This window comes from Mesoplodon mirus (genome assembly GCF_964341445.2).
Source record: "Mesoplodon mirus genome assembly, chromosome: 4".
NCBI classification, from domain to species: Eukaryota; Metazoa; Chordata; class Mammalia; order Artiodactyla; family Ziphiidae; genus Mesoplodon; species Mesoplodon mirus.
Window position 1 is genome coordinate 31,434,079 of NC_138979.1, and position 19,724 is coordinate 31,453,802.

At 44.0% G+C, this 19,724-nt stretch overlaps 1 protein-coding gene across 1 annotated transcript in view; it reads left to right on the forward strand.

The window, feature by feature from the left end:
- ENTREP2 (endosomal transmembrane epsin interactor 2) overlaps positions 1-19,724 on the forward strand; it is a gene marked incomplete at its 5' end in the record, with an annotated part of 375,715 nt that overhangs the window by 304,953 nt on the left and 51,038 nt on the right. Inside the window, one exon of the mRNA XM_082618313.1 lies at positions 11,820-11,954. Coding sequence (XP_082474439.1) covers positions 11,820-11,954 — 135 coding nt within the window. The remainder of the gene's footprint in view (positions 1-11,819; positions 11,955-19,724) is intronic.

Below are 19,724 nucleotides of genomic sequence, written 5' to 3' on the forward strand. Positions count from 1 at the left end.
TATTGAGGTACAATTCATATTTCCATACTATTCATGCACTTAAAGTGTACAGTTTCAGTAGTTTTTAGTATATTTGCCGATATGTTTAGAACATTTTCATCACCTCAGAAAGAAACCCTGGGGCCTTTAGCTATCACCCCTTCCACCCCCTACTCCCCCCTCCTCCCCCAGCCCCAAACAACCCCTCATCTTCTTCCCGTCTCCATGGATTTTCCTGTTCTGGGCATTTCACATGAATGGAGTCAGACACCACGTGGCCCTTTGTGTCTGACCCCTTCCATTCAGCATTACGTTTTCAGGGTCCATCATGCTGTCACATGATCACTGGAGTTTCTAGGGTCTTACCAGTGTCATCCAGCATCTGGTGTGTCCCCCAGCATAAGGGCCTCTTGTCCTGCCTCATCAGGGCCCGAGCTCCAGGACCCCTCCACTGCTGAGGATAGGGACGTGCAGGTCAGAGGTGTCACTAAGAGTGAACGGGGCCGGGCCTGGATGAGCTGAGTTACTGGGCTGGGCAGGCGTCCACAGATGAATGCAGACGTCTGTGGAAGTGGTAGACTCGTAGAAGTATTCGAAAATGGGGGTGAGTCTTGACAAACCTAGTTTCCAATTATAATAGTAAAAAGAACACCAACCACTGACAACATAAGCACTTTGCACTTTTGTTACCGACCAGCGTTCTTGGCCTCCTTAAGCAATAGAAATTGATCAGAGGCCTGACAAGAAATTCAGGCAAGGCTTTACTGGGGCCCCTGCTGCAGCAGGGGGAGCGGGAACAAACAACAGGTGCCTGTGCTCTCTCACTCAGGGAGGGGCGAGCTTGCTCCTTATATGGGGTGAGGGTAGGGGGTGTGTCCAGGGGTCGGGCGTAGGGGGGCTTAGGTGTTCTGCCCACCTCTTAGGTGGTGGTGTGTGCAGGGCGCATGTGCAGTACCCTGCTTTTGCTCCGGACACCCTGCTTTCGCTCTGGGCTCTTCAGAAGTGGCACATGGGCTTTTTGGTTTCTTTGTATCTTGCTGTCCATAATTTACCCCAACTGCACATGCACACAGTTATTTTTAGTCCCTCATAGTTTCCTTGTGTTTTGCTGCTCAAGGAGACATTCGTCCAGGTGCAAGCACTGCAGCAAAGGGTCCCAGGTCCCAGTCTGTCTTACTTTTACCTCCATAACCTCATCTGTTTTTCGTGGTGACCTCAGGACCCTAAAGCTCAGAGAGGTTCAGTGGCTGGGCCTGGGTCACTGTAGCAGGTGGAACCCAGAGCGAGCCTGCCTCTGTGCCCCACTCTGGGCTTCCTCTGAGTCCCTGCAGGCTCAGGGACACTCCAGGACGGGCTGCCCCTCCTCCCTCCAGGCTCTAACCACCCAGCCTCCAGGTCCAGCCTCCCCAAGGCCTCCCTTCTGGAGTAACTGAAGGTCATATATCTGCCTCCCTTGTGCTTCTGTAAGAGAATCGCAGGGGCATCCCTCCCTTTCTGTTGTATACGCCCTTTCTCCTCCCAGACAGGCTGATGGGCCATAAATTGGGGGGGGGGGGCAGGCTGGCTTTTCAATGTTCCAAAGAGATTCATGCAAAATTACCGTGGCTTCGTCTGCAAAGGTCTGCTGTGTGGGTCCCAGTGACCCAAACACAGAGGGGCACTCCTGAGATAAATCTGCCAGCCTCTGCACACCTAGATGTTGAGGTTAGGGAACTAATCAGGAGGTTTCCAGAATTTTTCATAGAATTAATCATAAACTCAGTGGAATAACTGAAGGAAAAGATTGATTTTGATGTCCATTCCCTGGGGTCGCTGAAGGGTTATTTGATGTGATGAACGGTGCTTTCCAGCCGAGCCCAGTCTCTTTCTTCTTCCCCAGGAAGCTCTCTTGCCATTTACATTAGCGACTTCAGTGTCAATGCCAAGGTAGGACCATGGTCATATGAAATCACTCCTTGTAGGCTTTCGAGATGTGGGAGAACAGACTCTGTCAGGAGAGCCGGACTTTTTCCAGGTGATAAGAGCACAGGGACTCAGTGTAACCCTGGGCAGTACCCCCTACTTCAGGGTCGTGGCAGGTGCCACCTGCCAAGGGGGGAGCTTGGGTGCCAATATGGTTCCATGGGAAGAAGAAAGGAAGATACCCATTTGGTGCCTTCCTCATGGCTTCTTTTTATGGGTTGATTAGACTCTAAACCAGAGGAGCTTTGGGAAGGCTATTTGGCTTGTGTTCCTGGGGGCAGCTCATCTCCCCGGTGTGTGCATCGTTGGTGCCCAGCGCCCATTCAGCCTCGAGGCAGGCCTGTGAGCCGAACTGTTCCAACTGGACTTCTTCTCTAGGACTTGAAATCTTTTTTTTTTTTTTTTTTTTTGGCCACGCCGCGCAGCATGCGGGATCCTAGTTCCCTGACCAGGGATCGAACCCACTCCCCCTGCACTGGAAGCTCAGAGTCTTAACCACTGGACCGCCAGGGAAGTCCCAGGACTTGGAATCTTTTTTTTTTTTTTTCTTTTTTTTTGCGGTATGCGGGCCTCTCACTGTTGTGGCCTCTCCCGTTGCGGAGCACAGGCTCCGGATGCGCAGGCCCAGCGGCCATGGCTCACGGGCCCAGCCGCTCCGCGGCATATGGGATCCTCCCAGACCGGGGCACGAACCCGTATCCCCTGCATCGGCAGGCGGACTCTCAACCACTGCGCCACCAGGGAGGCCCAGGACTTGGAATCTTTATCAGAGTCACCGATGGGTGGGGGAAATGAGGGACCTCCACCCAGCTGAGCATCTGAAGGATATGGCACATATTTCAGGCCACCTAGATGGCCTCGGCTGCTGCCTTGCAAGATTCTTCCATGGTGTACACCCTTCTCGTGTTTTCATAAACCTGTTCTTTTTTTCTACATGTGCCAATTTTATTAATTGATTATTTCATAGAAAACCATCTACAGTGGACCCTTGAACAACACAAGTTTGAACTGTGCGGGTCCACACTCACACACAGATTTTTTTCCATGGATGCGACCTGCAGCACTACTGAATCCATGTTTGGTTAGATCGGGGGTGACGACCATAAAGTTATACACAGATTTGGCACTGCACAGAGGTCGTCACCCCAAACCCCCGCATTGTTCAAGGGTCACCTGTATTTTTTCTAGATATTCAAATTTACTGGCACAGTTAGTCCCAGCATTTTCTTCTCGTTTTTAATCCCCCCTGCTCTTGTATTTATGTCACCTTTCTCATTCCTAATGCTGTTAGGGATATTAACTCTTTGCCCATCTCCTGAAAATATATCCAGGAGCTCCAGACCCACAGCCTAGAAGCTTGGTGACCTCAGTGGGAAACGTGTGTGTTCTGACTGTTCGGCCCCAGGTCTCATTGGCCAGTTGTCCCCCATGCTTTGTCCTGGTCTGTCTTTTGTTTTGAGACTTCACAGATTGAGACTCTTGATTTGCTTTTCAAAGGACTCCACACATCCATGTTTCTGCAACCATTCTTTTATATATTCCTGTATTTTTATTGTTTTAATTTATGTGCTCAGTCAAGTATATTTTATCTTTAAAGACATACAGATGGCCAATAGGCACATGAAAAGATTCTCAGTGTAACTAATTATTAGAGAAATGCTAATCAAAACTACAATGAGGTATCATCTAACACCGGTCAGAATGGCTATCATCAAAAAGTCTACAAATAGTAAATGCTGGAGAGGGTGTGGAGAAAAGGGAACCCTCCAACACGGTTGGTGGGAATGTAAATTGGTGCAGCCACTGTGGAGAACAGTATGGAGGGTCCTCAAAAAACTAAAAAGAGAGTTGCCATATGATCCAGCAATCCCACTCCTGGGCATATACCCAGGAAAAACTATAATTCGAAGAGATATATGTACCCCAGTATTCATAGCAGCACTGTTTACAATAGCCAAGACATGGAAACAACCTAAATGTCCATCGACAGATGAATGGATAAAGAAGATATATGTATATATACAGTGGTACATACATACAACGGAATATTAGCCATAAAAAAGAATGAAACAATGCCATTTGCAGCAATGTGGATGGACCTAGAGATTATCTTACTAAGTGAAATAAGTCAGAAGGAAAAAGACAATATCATATGATATCACTTATATGTGGAATCTAAAATAGAGCACAAATGAACATATCAACAAAACAGACTCATAGATAACAGACTGGTGGTTGCCAGGTGGGAGGGGACCAGGGAGGGAATGGATTGGGAGTTTGGGGTTAGCAGATGCAAGCTATTATATATAGGATGGATAAACAACAAGGTCCTACTGTATTGCACTGGAAACTATATTCAATATCCTGTGATAAACCATAATGGAAAAGAATATGAAAAAGAATATATATGTGTAACTGAGTCACTTTGCTGTACAACAGAAATTAACATAACGTAAATCAACTCTACATCAATAAAAACAAAAAAAAATTTATCTTTTTATGTTTTTGAGACAACTGTAGATGAACAGCGTATCCCCAGCACCCTTTATTAGCAAACCATCTTTTTCCTACTGCATTGAAATGCTTCTCATATACTGGATTCCTGTAGATTATCAGTCTAATTTCTGAAACTGTTCTATCCCATCGAACTCTTAGTCTATTTTTAAGCTGTTACCTTAGTGTTTTGATAATAGCATCTGGATAATTAACTTAATGTCTGTTAAGGCATCCACTCCTCCTATCATTCTTTTCCAGTTTGGGGGGGATAATTCTTGCACATTTATTATTCTGAATAGTCCTTAAAATACTTCTGCCCAGTTCTATCCACTCCACTGGGACTCTGCTTGGGTACCAGCTCACCTGTGCGTCCCTGGGAAGGACCAGCATTTTCAGGATGTCACAGATTTCTACTTAGGGGCCAATTGTGCCCTCCACAAATTCAGGCCTTATGTATCAGTCTGGGTTCTAAGTTGTGAAGAAACCAACTTGAGCTATTTTCCTCCTGAAAGAATTATTATAGGACCCTCAATAGCTCAGAGTCTCCAGAATGGCTAGAAATCAAGTTTGGGGACTACAAAGCCAGGAAAGGAGTGATGTCCAAAATCACACCAAGGAACTGCTTGCTGTGAGGGGTCCCTGTCATCACCCCTGGGCTTGTGGCTGACCCCGCTGACTGTGGGCTCTGGACGCTGCCCCCAGAACCCCAGCTCCTGCCCTTCTGGAAGGAGCACATGTCTGCTACTTGCAGGGCCAGAGTGGAGCCGGTTCAGTGCAAGCCTCTTTGCGTCCCAAGCTCCCACCTAGAGTCTCCTGCAGGCTTGTCATGTCCTGTTGTGGGGAGCCTGGGGCGTCTGCCTGCTCTCTCGCTGCAAGCCTACCTGGGGAAGCCTTTCTGTTAAAAGTGGAAGATTCATAACGAAGAGATTCCTCAGACTGGGAGGAGGGCTCAGTGGTAGCGGACAGCCAGATAAAATGACCCACATCTTCTGTACCTGAGTTTTTGCCATTTAATAGCATTTTATACATAGCTTCACATAGGTCATTAAACTGTCGTGTTTAATTTCTAAGTATCTTATATTTGTTATTACTTTGAATAGAATATTTTTTCCTTTTTAAATTGGTTGTTACTAGTATCATATTTTTTAATTGTTTTTAAAAATTTTTAATTGGTTGTTACTAGTATTTTTTAATTGGTTGTTACTAGTATCATATTTATTATAACCAATGTAACAAATACTCTTTAATTCCCATCATTTTTAGTATATTCTCTTAGATTCTTTTAGATATTCAACCACATTTGAGAAGAAAATTCCATCTTCTCCAATATTTACACAGCTTACAGTATTTTCTTATTTTATTAAATTAGCTAGAGTTTCTAAAACAATTGTGTAGAATTGTGGTCATGGATGTGGATAACTGTCTCATTCCTGATCTTAGTGGAATTGCCTCCAGTATTTCTCCAGTTCAAATGATGTTTGCTTTTGACATTTGCTTGATAAAAGCCTTGTCAAATTTAAGTTGTTTTCTCATATTCTTAATTGACTTATAGTTTTTTATTATGAATGCCTGCTAAATTTTATGCAGTGGTCTTATGATATTTATTTATAGGATCGCATGATTTTTCTCTTTTGATTTGTTGATGGAACAAATTTTCTTAATAGATTTACCACTGTTCTAGAATTCTGTTTCTAAAATGAACCTTGGGTATTTTTCAGGGTAACCTAGGCTTTGGAAACAAGTATATACAAAATGTTTAACAGAACAAAGTTTTACTTCTCCCTTTGCTATGTGGCCAGCCAGGCCTGGGGCTGCAGCAATCAGAATGCACACATTGACCAATGAGGCTGCTAAGCTTCCAGGTTCTGGACATATTTTCAGGAGATGCTTTCTGAGTACAGAGCCAACCCTAAGGAAAGGGTAGCCAGAGACTGAGAAAGACAGCACTGAGACCATTTCAGTACCTGGCTGCCACCATACCTGAGTTCCAAACCTTGGACTCTTTGGTTTTGGTTTTATGAATCTATAAATTCCCTTTCTTGTTTAAGGCATTTTGACTTGGGTTGTATAGTTCTCATTCAAGATTCCTTTTTAATACAGCCATGGAATATAATTCTTTTAATATAGCATTAGATTCAATTAGCCAGTTTTTTGCTTAGAATATTTGTGGGTTTTTTTTTTTTTATTAAAAGGAGAAATTGGCCTTTTGGTTTGTTAGTGGGGGTGGGGAGCTTTTGTTTTTCCTTTTCAGAATTGCTGGTAAGGCTTTGCTAGCTTTATAAGGTAACTGTGGTTTTTTCTTCCTTATCTCTTGGTCTGAAATTGTTTTAAAACGTAGGAATTATCTTTTCATTAAAGGTCAGAGTGAACTCAGCCTGAAATGCCATATTGGACTTTCCAATCTCTTATGGTTATTGATCTTTAGGTTTACTGCATCTTATGGACTCAGTATCATAGTTTTATTTTGCTAGGAAATTATCCATGTCCTCTAGATTTTCAAATTTATGGCTGTAGAGCTGCCCATATTCTTTTAATCTCTACTATATTTATAGCTAAATCTCCTTTCTCATTCCTAGTGTTGTTTACTTTGGCTTTCTTTTTCAAAAATCAATCCTACCAAGGATTTGCATTATTATTATTATTTTTTGGTCTGTTCAAGAATCATCATTAGGCTTTATTCATCCTAATACCTTTATTTCTATTCCATTAGTTTCACTTTTTATGTTTGTTAAATTTCTTTTTTTCTGTTTTCTATTATTTTGTTTTCATTCTTTTCCTAATCTAAGTTTTACATTTCATTTACTTTCAAGCAAGCCCATCCGTTTTTAACTCTTTCTATTGAGAAATACAAAACACATATAGGAAAGTGCACAAAACAAAAATATGTAGCTTAGCAATTTATCAAGAGTCAAATAACCATGTGACCTCTACTGAAGTCTAGAAATAAAGCATCCCCAGCATCCCAAAGCCCTCCTTATGTACTCCCAGTTCACTGCCTCTCCACCCCCCCAAAGATAATCACTATGCTAATCTTTATGATACTCACATCTTTAGCTTCCTGTGCTCAACATGCTGTGCGGTATACTCGTGTGGCATGTTGCTGTATTCATGTTCATTGCTTTATAATATTGCATGGTATGAATATAAAACAGTTTATTCATCCATTCTGCTTTTGATGGACATTGAGCTCTTTCCTGTGTGAAGCTGTTTTAAGTAATGTTGCTATGAACTTTCCAGTACATGTTTTTTGTAGCCATTGCATGCATATCTGTTGGATATAGTCCTAGGATGGAAATATCTGTTGGGTATTATGTTAGATTGAGGCGCAATCTTTAACTTAAGTAGATAATGCCAAGCTGTTTTCCAACATTGCTGTCTCAATTCACACCCCACAGAAATGTATGCGTTCCTGTTGCTTCACATCCTTATCCTCACTTGGTATTGTCTATTGTCATTATTCTTCAGTTTTAGCGATTCTGTTGGGGATGTAATGACATCTAACTTTATTTTGATTTCTGTTTCTCAGAGTACTGTTGTGGTGGGGCTCAATATCGCATGTTTCATAGGGGTTGTTTGTCTTTTTCTGAATATTTAAGACAGAGCTTTTTGTTTGTTTTGGATATAAGTCATCTGTCACTTACATGTGATGCAAAATCTCCTGTTTTTATTCTCTTATGGGTATTGTTTGATGAAAAAAATTTTAATTACAAATAGTCAAACACATAAGTCATTTGTTTTTTCTTAACACATTTTGAGCCATGTTTAAGAAGTGTTTCCCTATCCCAGGGTCATGAGGATATTCTCCTATCTTATCTTCTCACAGTTTTATTGTTTGGACCTTCATGTATTCATTTATAATCCATGATAAAAATGCTTTAAAGAACATGTATGTTTAATTAGGTCCTATTTGTTTATTTTTGTTTTTATTTCCATTACTCTAGGAGATGGATCCAAAAAAATATTGCTACGATTTATGTCAAAGAGTGTTCTGCCTATGTTTTCCTCTAGGAGTTTTATACTATCTGATTTTACATTTAGGTCTTTAACCCATTTTGAGTTTATTTTTGTGTGTGGTGTTAGAGAATGTTCTAATTTCATTCTTTTACGTTTAGCTGTCCAGTTTTCCCAGCACCACTTATTGAAGAGACTGTCTTTTCTCCATTGTATATTCTTGCCTCCTTTGTCGTAGATTAATTGACCATAGGTGCGTGGGTTTATTTCTGGGCTTTCTATCCTATTTCATTGATCTGTATTTCTGCTTTTGTGCCAGTACCATACTGTTTTGATGACTGTAGCTTTGTAGTATAGTCTGAAGTCAGGGAGCCTGATTCTTCCACCACCATTTTTCTTTCTCAAGATTATTCTTCCTATTTGGGGTCATTTGTGTTTCCATACAAATTAAAAAAATTTTTTTGTTCTAGTTCTGTGAAAACTGCCATTGGTAATTTGATAGGGATTGCATTGAATCTGTAGATTGTCTTGGGTAGTATAGTCATTTTCACAATGTTGATTCTTCCAATCCAAGAACAGGGTATATCTCTCCATCTGTTTGTATGGTTTTCTGCCTCTATCTCTCTATTGTTCAGGCAAAGGTAGTTTGGGTAAACATGTGGGTAGTGGAAACCACATCACTACCTATATAGAGCACGCTGACATTATACAGGAGGGAGTGAAAGTCGTGCACACAACCTGGCCTCTGAAATGTTCTCATCCATCTCACAGCCGTCCCCAGGCTCTACAGGCCACTGGGAGCCCATGGTTCCCTGTCACTCCAATACCGTCTCTGTCCCCATAGCCAGCCCCTTCCCATACTGTCTTACTCCTGCTTCAGACAAGAGATAAATCAACCCCTAGAAATTTTATGTAGTTAGGCCTCCAATTCCAGAATAAATATTTTCTAGCAAAGAGGACCAGAAATAAAGTTCCATACAGGGATTTTCAGATTTCAGCAATTTTGTTTCCTGTTCACTCTTGTTGTAAATCTCAGTGCCTTAAACCGTGGGCTGAGGGCAGGTGTGTAAGACACCTCAGGAGAAGGCCAAGAAGAGGCCCCTGCCCAGGGCTGCCTCAGGGCAGAATAGGTAGCCTCAGCTCCCCAGAGCTGGGCCTTGTCAAAGATGAACAGAGCTGTACCTCAAAGTGGTGAGGACAGGTTTTCATTAGAAGTACAATGTGACAGTTGGGAGGAGAGTCGAGTGTGTGCTTGAACTTGACTTCAGTTTGCACAGAGGTGGCCAGGTGTGTTAAAAGAAGGATGAGGGAGTGGGGGTTGGGGGGAGTGAGGCCTCAGTAGAGTCAGGGAAGTGGAAAATCACAACGGGTTAGCAGGGTCCATGCGAAGATGCCTGCTGTCTGTGCCAGCTGCTGGCAGTCACCAGAGACAGGCTGCCTTCCCCACAGAGGCTGGGACATGGGCCCTCTCCCGAGGCTGGAAAAAGCAGCCAGTTCTCCTGGCAGCCTTGGGCTTTCTCAGGCAGGCACTTCTGGGGGGATCAAGTCCTGTAGGGATGTTGCCTTGAGCTGTTAGAGCATGTTTGTGTTTTCAGGCCTTTATAGGCCATGGTTGAGGCCTTGTGGGGAAGAGGGCTTGGGGGAGCCTGGGCAGAGTTTGACCAGGAGAGAGCCTGTCCACCAACCTCCCTCCGGCCTCCCTTCTGGGTGGTGCCGCCCCTGCTCCCCTCCCATCCCCCTCAGGTCCAGGATGCTCTGAGGCAGAGTGGTCCTCTCCCTGAGCACATGCCCAGCTCTGATGGCCAGGGTCCACCCGGCACCCAAGGCTGGGGACCTCAGAACCCCCAGTGGGAAGGGGCACCTGGGGTGAACTTTGACCTTTTTTTTTTAACCTTTGTTTTACCTTTTAACAGTTTTACCTTTTCCCTCATTACCTTTTAAAACTTGGCCTCGAGAATCATAACCCTTCTTTTCCAGTTTCTTGGGACCAGAAATAAACGTTGCCAATGACATGACCGTGGAGATTTCAGTGGCCAGAAAGCCACGGCCATTCACCTTGGTCTGGCCCATGCTTCTCTACCAACAGCGGCCCTGACACTGGTGGGCAGCGGGCCCTGTGGACCTCCAGGGTTGGGTGCAGGGTCAGGTGTGAGCTGCACCATTTCCCGGAGTGTTGTATGGGGGTGTTGTTATGGCTTCTTTAGCCGGGCTTCAGCCCTGGAGCCTGGAGACATCTCTAAAAGCGTGAGCATCTCTAAAGGCAGCTTTCGCAGCCCCTCCTGCCGTAGGTGGGTGGCCATGGCGGGGGACAGTGGTTTGTGCAGACACCGCCCTCCTCCCCCTGCCTCCAGTCCTGCCCCCTGAGGCCTGAGCGCAGATTTGGAGAATCGCCAACGAGCAATCCTGGACACACGAGGTCCCCCCCCAACACTCACTCAAACGTGTAGTGATTAAGATACATAAATTATAAATTATTTGAGAAGACTGAATGAAAAGAGCAAAGATGAGGCATAAAATAAGTAAAGGATAAACTATCTAGAGGTTTAAAATAGATGAAAATTTGGCCTTGGATGATGCCCTTGACCTATGGCTGTCCCTCTTTTAGTTCACTTTTCCCGAAGCCCGAGGCTGTGAACAGTTGGGTGCATGTGTGACACAGCCCGACCAGGACTGGAGATGGGTGGGTACAACTGTGTGCGTGTGCAGAGCAGTGATTTCTCTCTCATTTCTGTAGCCAGGCCAGGGCAGGTCCACTTCAAGCTGCAGGTCCGGCTCAGGTGTGCTCTGTGGCTCTCCTCCTGGGGTCCAGGCTTTTAAAAACACTTGAACTGCATTTTTTCTTTCCATAGTCTTTAATTTTCCCAGGCGTTTTTATTCATTCAGCCCTTATTGAAGGCCCACACCTCCTGGGCATTGTGGACATTGTAATGGTTAAGATGTGGTAGCTGCCCTTGGGGGCACACTGACACGAGTCACTGCTGCTGAAAAAGTGAGTCTCCAGCAGGGGAGAAGCAAGCAGCTCCCGAGAGGGAAACCAGACAAGGCCTCGGATGGCGCTGGAGTTGGGTCTTGATGGATGAGTAGGAGTTTGCTAGGCCATGAAGGGAGACAGGAGCTGCTGACCGTGGGAACAGAATGTGTGTTATCACAGACATGTGATAATGTCTCCATGCTCAACTTCATGTAATTTTCTGTAACTTTATAGCTTAGGTTTCTTCAAATTTCTTTTTTTTATTAATTGCTTTTAAAATAGAAATTTTAAATAATTCCTAATAGTGTTTCTGATGTCTTTTGTCTATTAAAAAAATCGTCTTGGCTTTATTATTTAAAGAAAACGAGATGGGATGCTTGTCACATGGTGTTCTTAAGCATGTGTGTAGCTCAAGCATGTGCCCAGTTTTAACCGTGATCTCTTGTGTACCCCTGTCTAGATTAAGTTTGACAGCGTCGAGGTGTGTGTCTGCTGTGAGATGCAGCATCAGTCGTCGGGCTGCAGCAACCTCGGAGAGACGCTGAAGCTGAACCCGCTGAGGGAGGACTGCAACACCGTGCGGCTGACCTTGAAGGTGACCCAGACTTCACTGCTTCCGCCTCCCATCCCATCCTTGCGACGTCTCGACATCTCGTAGGAAGGTTTTATTAACTGCGTTCCTTTCAGTTCTTAGTTCATTCAGCTGGGTCACGTGCAACAGGGAATATCTTTCCAGAGAGCGTTTTATTTATTTACTTACTTACTTACTTACTTACTTACTTACTTATTTATGGCTGTGTTGGCTCTTCCTTTCTGTGTGAGGGCCTTCTCTAGTTGTGGCAAGTGGGAGCCACTCCTCATCGCGGTGCGTGGGCCTCTCACTATCGTGGCCTCTCTTGTTGTGGAGCACAGGCTCCAGACGCGCAGGCTCAGTAATTGTGGCTCACGGGCCTAGTTGCTCCGCGGCATGTGGGATCTTCCCAGACCAGGGCTCGAACCCGTGTCCCCTGCATTGGCAGGTGGATTCTCAACCACTGCGCCACCAGGGAAGCCCCAGAGAGCGTTTTAAACCATTAGAGATTTCCACTTTAAAGGTTTCACTTTCTGGGTTTTCCATTTCCACCATTTCACTCTCTGACTCCCACGTCTGTGAAGCAGGGCTGAATGGTTGAAAGAGGTTGTTGCAGATGTGGATGTGATTCGTGCTACTGCTTTTCCAACATTTTTTTTTTAATTTATTTATTTTTGGCTGCGCTGGGTCTTTGTTGCTGCACGCAGGCTTTCTCTAGTTGCAGCGAGCAGGGGCTACTCTTTGTTGTGGTGCGTGAGCTTCTCACTGTGGTGGCTTCTCTTGTTGTGGAGCTCGGGCTCTAGGCACACGGGCTTCAGTAGTTGTGGCTCGTGGGCTCAGTAGCTGTGGTGCGTGGGCTCTAGAGCTCAGGCTCAGTAGTTGTGCCGCATGGGCTTACTTGCTCCGCGGCATCTGGGATCTTCCTGGACCAGGGCTCGAACCTGTGTCCCCTGCACTGGCAGGCGGATGCTCGACCACTGTGCCACCAGGGAAGTTCCTCCAACATTTTTTTAATTGAAGTATAGTTGATTTACAATGTTGTGTTAATTCCTGCTGTACAGCAAAGTGACTCAGTTATACATACATTCTTTTTCTATATTCTTTTCCATTATGGTTTATCCCAGGAAATTGGATATAGTTCTCTGTGCTATACAGTAGGACCTTGTTGTTTATCCATCCTATATATAATATATAGGATATCCATCCTATATATAAGGATTGGGAGTTTAGGGTTAGCCTCTGATAACCCCAAACTCCCAATCCTTCCCTCTCCCACCCCCTCCCCCTTGGCAACCACCAGTCTGTTCTCTATGCCTGTGAGTCTGTTTCTGTTTTGTAGATAGGTTCATCTGTGTCATATTTTAGATTCCACATATAAGTGATATCATATGATATTTGTCTTTCTGACTTATTTCACTTAGTATGATAATCTCTAGGTCCATCCATGTTGCTGCAAGTGGCATTATTTTGTTCTTTTGTATGGCTGAGCCAACATTTTTGCTATTACATCATCAGGGAACAAATGGGTACTTACTTCGCCTTTTTAAAGATATTTGGAGCAAGAAATTTTATAGTCTCCCATGGCAATCTATTCTTATGTACAGCATCTGCTTTTTCTTTAATGACATGGAAAATTGTTTATATCACTTCTTTCTTCTTCTTCCTACAAGTTTTTCCTACTCCTGAAAATTAAAATTGGCCGCTTAAAAACGCATATGAACAATGAACCCAATTCTTCTCTTTTCCCAGAAACTAAACTGCTAAACATTTTTTGAAAGATGCAGCTACGGTCCAAGCAGCCCTTGGTGGGTGGTAAAATGGTATTTACGGTATACAGGGAGCCCTGTAGTACATACGTGTGTAAGGGTTGCAGTGTGTGGGGATCTGGAGGCTCCAGAGAGCCACCCTGGCACCTGGGAGAATGGAGGGCAGAGTTGCCGTCTGGAACGGGGGCCTGTGGTTGGTCCTCCATGGGTGTCATTTCAAATGCTGGCAATGGTGAACCAGCAGGTCTGGGGAGCTCCCTGTGAACTCCAGTGCCCTGGGAAGCTGGCTGGCAAATGAGCAGTGGCTACAGAGATAGAGGATGTGCCTGAGGCCCCCAGCACCTCCCTGTTTCACAGGGAGGATGGTCCCCGCTCATTGGTCCCAGCAGCCCACCAGAGTATCAGATCCAGGGGGTTGGAGGAAGCCAGAGGCAGCAATCAAGGGCCCATCCTCTTGGTTACAAGGTGTTCCTTGCTATCTCACGTTGAGTACAGCCACGGCTTCTATCTTAACAGCTCCTGGGGATGCTCAGGGTCATCCCACCAGCGTCGGCCGTGCTCACTCTGATCTCATTCTGCCTACTCCTAAGTCTTCTGCTCAGCCCGGGCACTGTTTCTTTCCATATTTAAAAAAAGTCACAAGACAATAGGTCATTATAATGACAGTGCAACTCCTACCCTCCCCCGGAAGAAGCTGGCACACCCCTGGGGCATCTTGCAATGCTGCAGACTGCCTGGGTGTGCAGATGTTGTGAAGTGATCAGGTCACACCCCTCTCCCCAGTGGATGGATTGGAGGTATCTGGCCTGCTCTCCCAAGGCCTGGAGTTCCTAACCCTGCACTCAGGGGGCCCCTCCATCCCCTGAGGAGGTGACCTTGGCTTGAACAGTGAAGATGGTGTGGGGTCAGCAACACTCCCTCCAAGAATGCAGCCAGGCCTGGGGGAGCTTGCTGTCCACCCTAGTCCACTGTTCTGGTGCCCTGACGAGAAGGCCATGAGGGACGGGGTGGCTGGAATGGAATGGAGTGAAGGACACTGAAGATGTTCCAGCCAAGCTGGGAGCCTCGTTGAATGGCTCATCCCCATGGATGTTCGCGTTGCCTGGGACAATGGTAAGAGTTGAAGGAAAAGAAAGACTGCACCAAACTTCTCAATGAATTTGTTTCCAAAACATAAGTAGAGGTAGCGCTGGTGGCGTGAGGCCCAGAGGAGGTAGGATTTATGACTGAGGTGGAAAGAGTAGCAGTTTGCAAACGAAGCGACCAACAAGGGATTAATTTCCAAAATATACACACAGCTCATGCAGCTCAATATCAAAAAACAAACAACCCCATCAAAAACTGGGCAGAAGATCTAAATAGACATTTCTCCAAAGAAGACATACAGGTGGCCAAAAAGCACATGAAAAGATGCTCAACATCACTAGTCATTAGAGAAATGCAAATCAAAACGACAATGAGGTATCACCTCATATCAGTCAGAATGGCCATCATCAAAAAGTCTATACATAATAAGTGCTGGAGAGGGTGTGGAGAAAAGGGAACCCTCTACACTGCTGGTGGGAATGTAAATTGGTGCAGCCACTATGGAGAACAGTATGGAGGTTCCTTAAATAACTAAAAATAGAACTACCATATGACCCAGCAATCCCACTCCTAGGGCATGTATCTGGAGAAAACCATAATTTGAAAAGATACATGCACACCTATATTCACAGCAGCACTATTTACAATAGCCAAAACATGGAAGCAACCTAAATGTCCATTGATAAATGAATGGATAAAGAAGATGTGGTGCATATATACAACAGAATATTACTCAGCCATAAAAAAAGAATAAAATAATGCCATTTGCAGCAACATGGATAGACCTAGAGATTATCATACTGAGTGGAGTAAGTCAGACAGAGAAAGACAAGTATAATATGATATCACTTATATGTGGAATCTTTAAAAATATGATACAAATGAACTTCTTTACAAAACAGAAACAGACTCACAGACATAGAAAACAAACCTATGGTTAGCAAAGGGGAAATGTGGGATGGGGGGTATACATTAGGACTTTGGGATTAACATGTATACATTATATATATAAAATAGTCATAAAATATATAAAATAGATAATCAGCAAGGACCTACTGTATAGCACAGGGAACCCTAGTCAATATTCTGTAATAACCTATATGGGAAAAGAATCTGAAAACAAATGGATATATGTATATGTATAACTGAAGCACTTTGCTGTACACCTGAAACAAACACAGCATTATAAATCAACTATACTCCAGTATAAAATAAAAAATTAATTTAAAAAAAGAGCAGCAGTGACCAGCCTGCCCCTGCCCCACAACTGAGGGCCTGGAAGGGGAGCAATGGCTCTGCGGGGAGCTGAGATTCATCCAAGATCAGGAAGACAAGGGACTCTTAGAAGTAAGCGTTTGTTTACTGCTGTCCTCTAACTTTGTTTTTGTTTTCCAAAATTGTCTTGGTTATCCTAGTTCCTTTGTACTTCCATATGAATTGTGGAATCAACATTTCAATTTCTACAGAAATCCTGCTGGAATTTTGATTGAGATTGCACTGAATGTATACATCAACTTGGAGAGAATGGATATATTCATGGTTTAGCTCTCCATTTATTTAGGTCTTCTTTGATTTCATCAGTGTTTCTTTTTTTCCATCAGTGTTGTGTAGTTTTTAGTATATAGAGCATAACATAATTTATAATATGTATGCTTAGAGTATTTAATGTGTACAGGTACTCTTTTTTCTTTTTTCTTTTTTTTTTTTTTTTTTTTGCGGTACACGGGCCTCTCACTGTTGCGGCCTCTCCCATTGTGGAGCACAGGCTCCGGACGTGCAGGCTCAGCGGCCATGGCTCACGGGCCCAGCCGCTCCGCGGCATGTGGGATCTTCCCGGACCGGGGCACGAACCCGCGTCCCCTGCATCGGCAGGCGGACTCTCAACCACTGCGCCACCAGGGAAGCCCCAGGTGCTCTTTTAATGGTGCTTAAATTTTTTAAGATTGTCTTGTTCATTTATATGTAGAAATTTGGTTTTTGTTACTGAGCTTGTATCCTGTGATTTGCTAAACGTACCTACTAGTTCTAGTAGCTCTTTTATAGATTCTTTTGGATTTTCTGTGGAGGCAATCATGTGCTATTGATGACCAGAAAGATGCCATCTTACATCGTCTTCTCCCATCTGGTTGCCTCTGATTCTTCTTCCTTGCCTATTGCACTGACTAGAATCTCCAGCAGTGTCAGATAGAAGTGGTGAGAGCGTACATGCTTACCTTGTTCCTGATTCTAGGGATTACGTGCGTTGTTAGCTCTGTGTTTTTTGTTTTGTTTTGTTTTGTTTTGCATTACGCGGGCCTCTCACCATTGTGGCCTCTCCCACTGCGGAGCACAGGCTCTGGATGTGCAGGCTCAGTGGCCATGGCTCACGGGCCCAGCAGTTCCGCAGCATGTGGGATCCTCCCGGACCGGGGCACGAACCTGCGTCCCCTGCATCGGCAGGCGGACTCTCAACCACTGCGCCACCAGGGAAGCCCAGCTCTGTGTTTTTTATAGATGTCCACTATCTGGTTGTGGAAGTTGCCTACTGTTCCTAGTTTTCTGAGAGTTTTTATCAGGGTGGATGTTGGTTTTGTCAAAGTACCTTCTGTGTCTACTTAGATGTTCATATACTTTGTCTTCTTTATTCTGCTAATGTGGTGAATCATGTTTTTTTTTATTGAAGTATAGTTGATTTACAATGTTATGTTAGTTTCAGGTGTACAGCAAAGTGACTTACTTATACATACATATATATCTATTCTTTTTCAGATTCTTTTCCACTATAGGTTCTTACAAGATATTGAGTATAGCCCCCTGTGCTATACAGTAGGACCTTGTTGGTTATCTATTTTATATACAGTAGTGTGTATATGTTAATCCCAAACTCCTAATTTAGCCCTCCCCCTCTTCCCTTTTGGTAATCATAAGTTTGCTTTCTATGTCTGTGAGTCTATTTCTCTTTTGCATATGAGTTTATCTGTATCGTTTTTTTTAGATTCCACATATAAGCAATATCATATGACATTTGTCTTTCTTTGAATGGTGAACCAGCCTTGCATTCCCCAAAATCAACCCCACATGGTAAGTCTTTCCTCAGCTCTGTCGAGTCTTCTGGTGACCCTGTGGTTTCTGTGACTGTGCTTTTCATTTCTAGCATTTCCATTTGATTCTTACGTATAGCTTCCATCTCTTTGCTAAGTTCCCCTATATGCTCTGGCCCACCTTTTCCACAAGAACTTGTCTGACGGCATCGGCCCCAGGGAAGCACATCCTCCTATCTCTCCATAGAGGTGTCTGTCTTTCCTTGGCATTTGGATTAGCTGGTTGCCCTGTGACCTCAGCTGTCAGATGGGATCAACTTAAGATGTGAATTTGCAGAGTGTCCAGTGTCTTATTTTTTGTGTAATGGTGGGGTGAATGCTCTTTTTAGCTGTCTGCATCCTAAGCAGAACTGGGAGATATTATCCATAATGACCTCCCTGGTATAGAATTTTTGAGGAGCACGTTTACCCGCTAGGGGTTTATAGGTGGTGTGCCATTCTCTTTTGACATCGAATATTGCTGTAGAGAAAGATCTTATATCAGCATAATGCTCTCTCCTTTTTTGGTATGTGGTAGTCGTCAGTGCTGTTTAAAAATATTTTTAACTCTCCAAGTTCCCCTAGACCTAGTCCTAGTGCCCTTTTGGGTGTCTGGAGCCATGTGAGTGGAACATACATGGATCACTTTTCCAAGGCCGAGTGTGTACCTGTGGTGTGAGATTCTCTGGGGCTCTCTTTCCCTCTGGCACCGTAACTGGCAAATCATAGGTGGTGGCTGCACCATCAGCCTGGGTCCCTACCATGGGCAGAGACCCCATAACTCATTCACAAGTACCCACAATGGACACATGGCATGAATGAGAAATAAACCTCTGTTGTCTTAACCCACTGAGACTTGGGGGATGTTTGTTACCACAGCATAACCTAGCCTAGCCTGTCCGATACAAGGCAACATGTTTTTGGTCCTATGTCAATGGTGTTTTTAAATGATCAAGTCCATTAACTTCACTATGATATGTCTTGACACTGATCAGTCCTTCTCAAATTTCCATGGTCCACAGTGCACCTTTCAGCCTGTGAGTTTGCATCTTGCTTTATTTCAGAAAAGCTTTCTTGAACTATGCATTTGAATTTTTTTTTCTGTTCTCTTAGTTTGAGGGTACCTGTGCCTTCCTTGGACCACTCTGACCTGTCTTTCATCACTATCATTTTTTTCTCTAGTTTTTACAACTCTTTCTTTTCCACCTCACTTTGCTCCATTTTCCTAAAGCCTCTCCTCCTCGCCTTGTTCTCTGCAGTGACTGTTACCCTTGTGCTCTGCTTCCGACGTGATCTTGGGTTTGGGCAGCTCACTTCTCAGTCTGTTTCTTTGTCATTTAGTCCTTGAGCCTTTGTGTCTCTACTTTTAGATCTTAGACTGAGCCACCACCTTCTCAGTTTGGTCCCAGCCTTCCCCCAAGGATGTCTGTAGCTAGTTAATTACACGGGGGTGGGGGGAGTTTCCATGTATTTTATCCCTTTCTTAGATCTTTTCTGAGGTCCATGGATACTTCAAAGCACCAAAGGCAAGTCCTAACCCCTATCAAGCATCATGCTCTATTTAAATAGGCTTTAGCATAATTAAGGTTTTGTACTTCCTTGTCATAAATATAGGTACTTCTTCCTCTGAGATTCATGTAGATCCAAGGACCACATTCTCTGGTTTTCTTGTAATTAGTCGTGCACTCTTTTTTTTTTTTAATTGACATATATACTTGGTTTACAATGTTATGTTAATTTCTGCTGTACAGCAAAGTGATTCAGTTGTACATATATATATCTTCTTTTTCAGATCCTTTTCCATTATGGTTTATTACAGGATATTGAATATAGTTCCCTGTGCTATACAGTAGTGTGTTGTTTGTCTATTTCATACACAATAG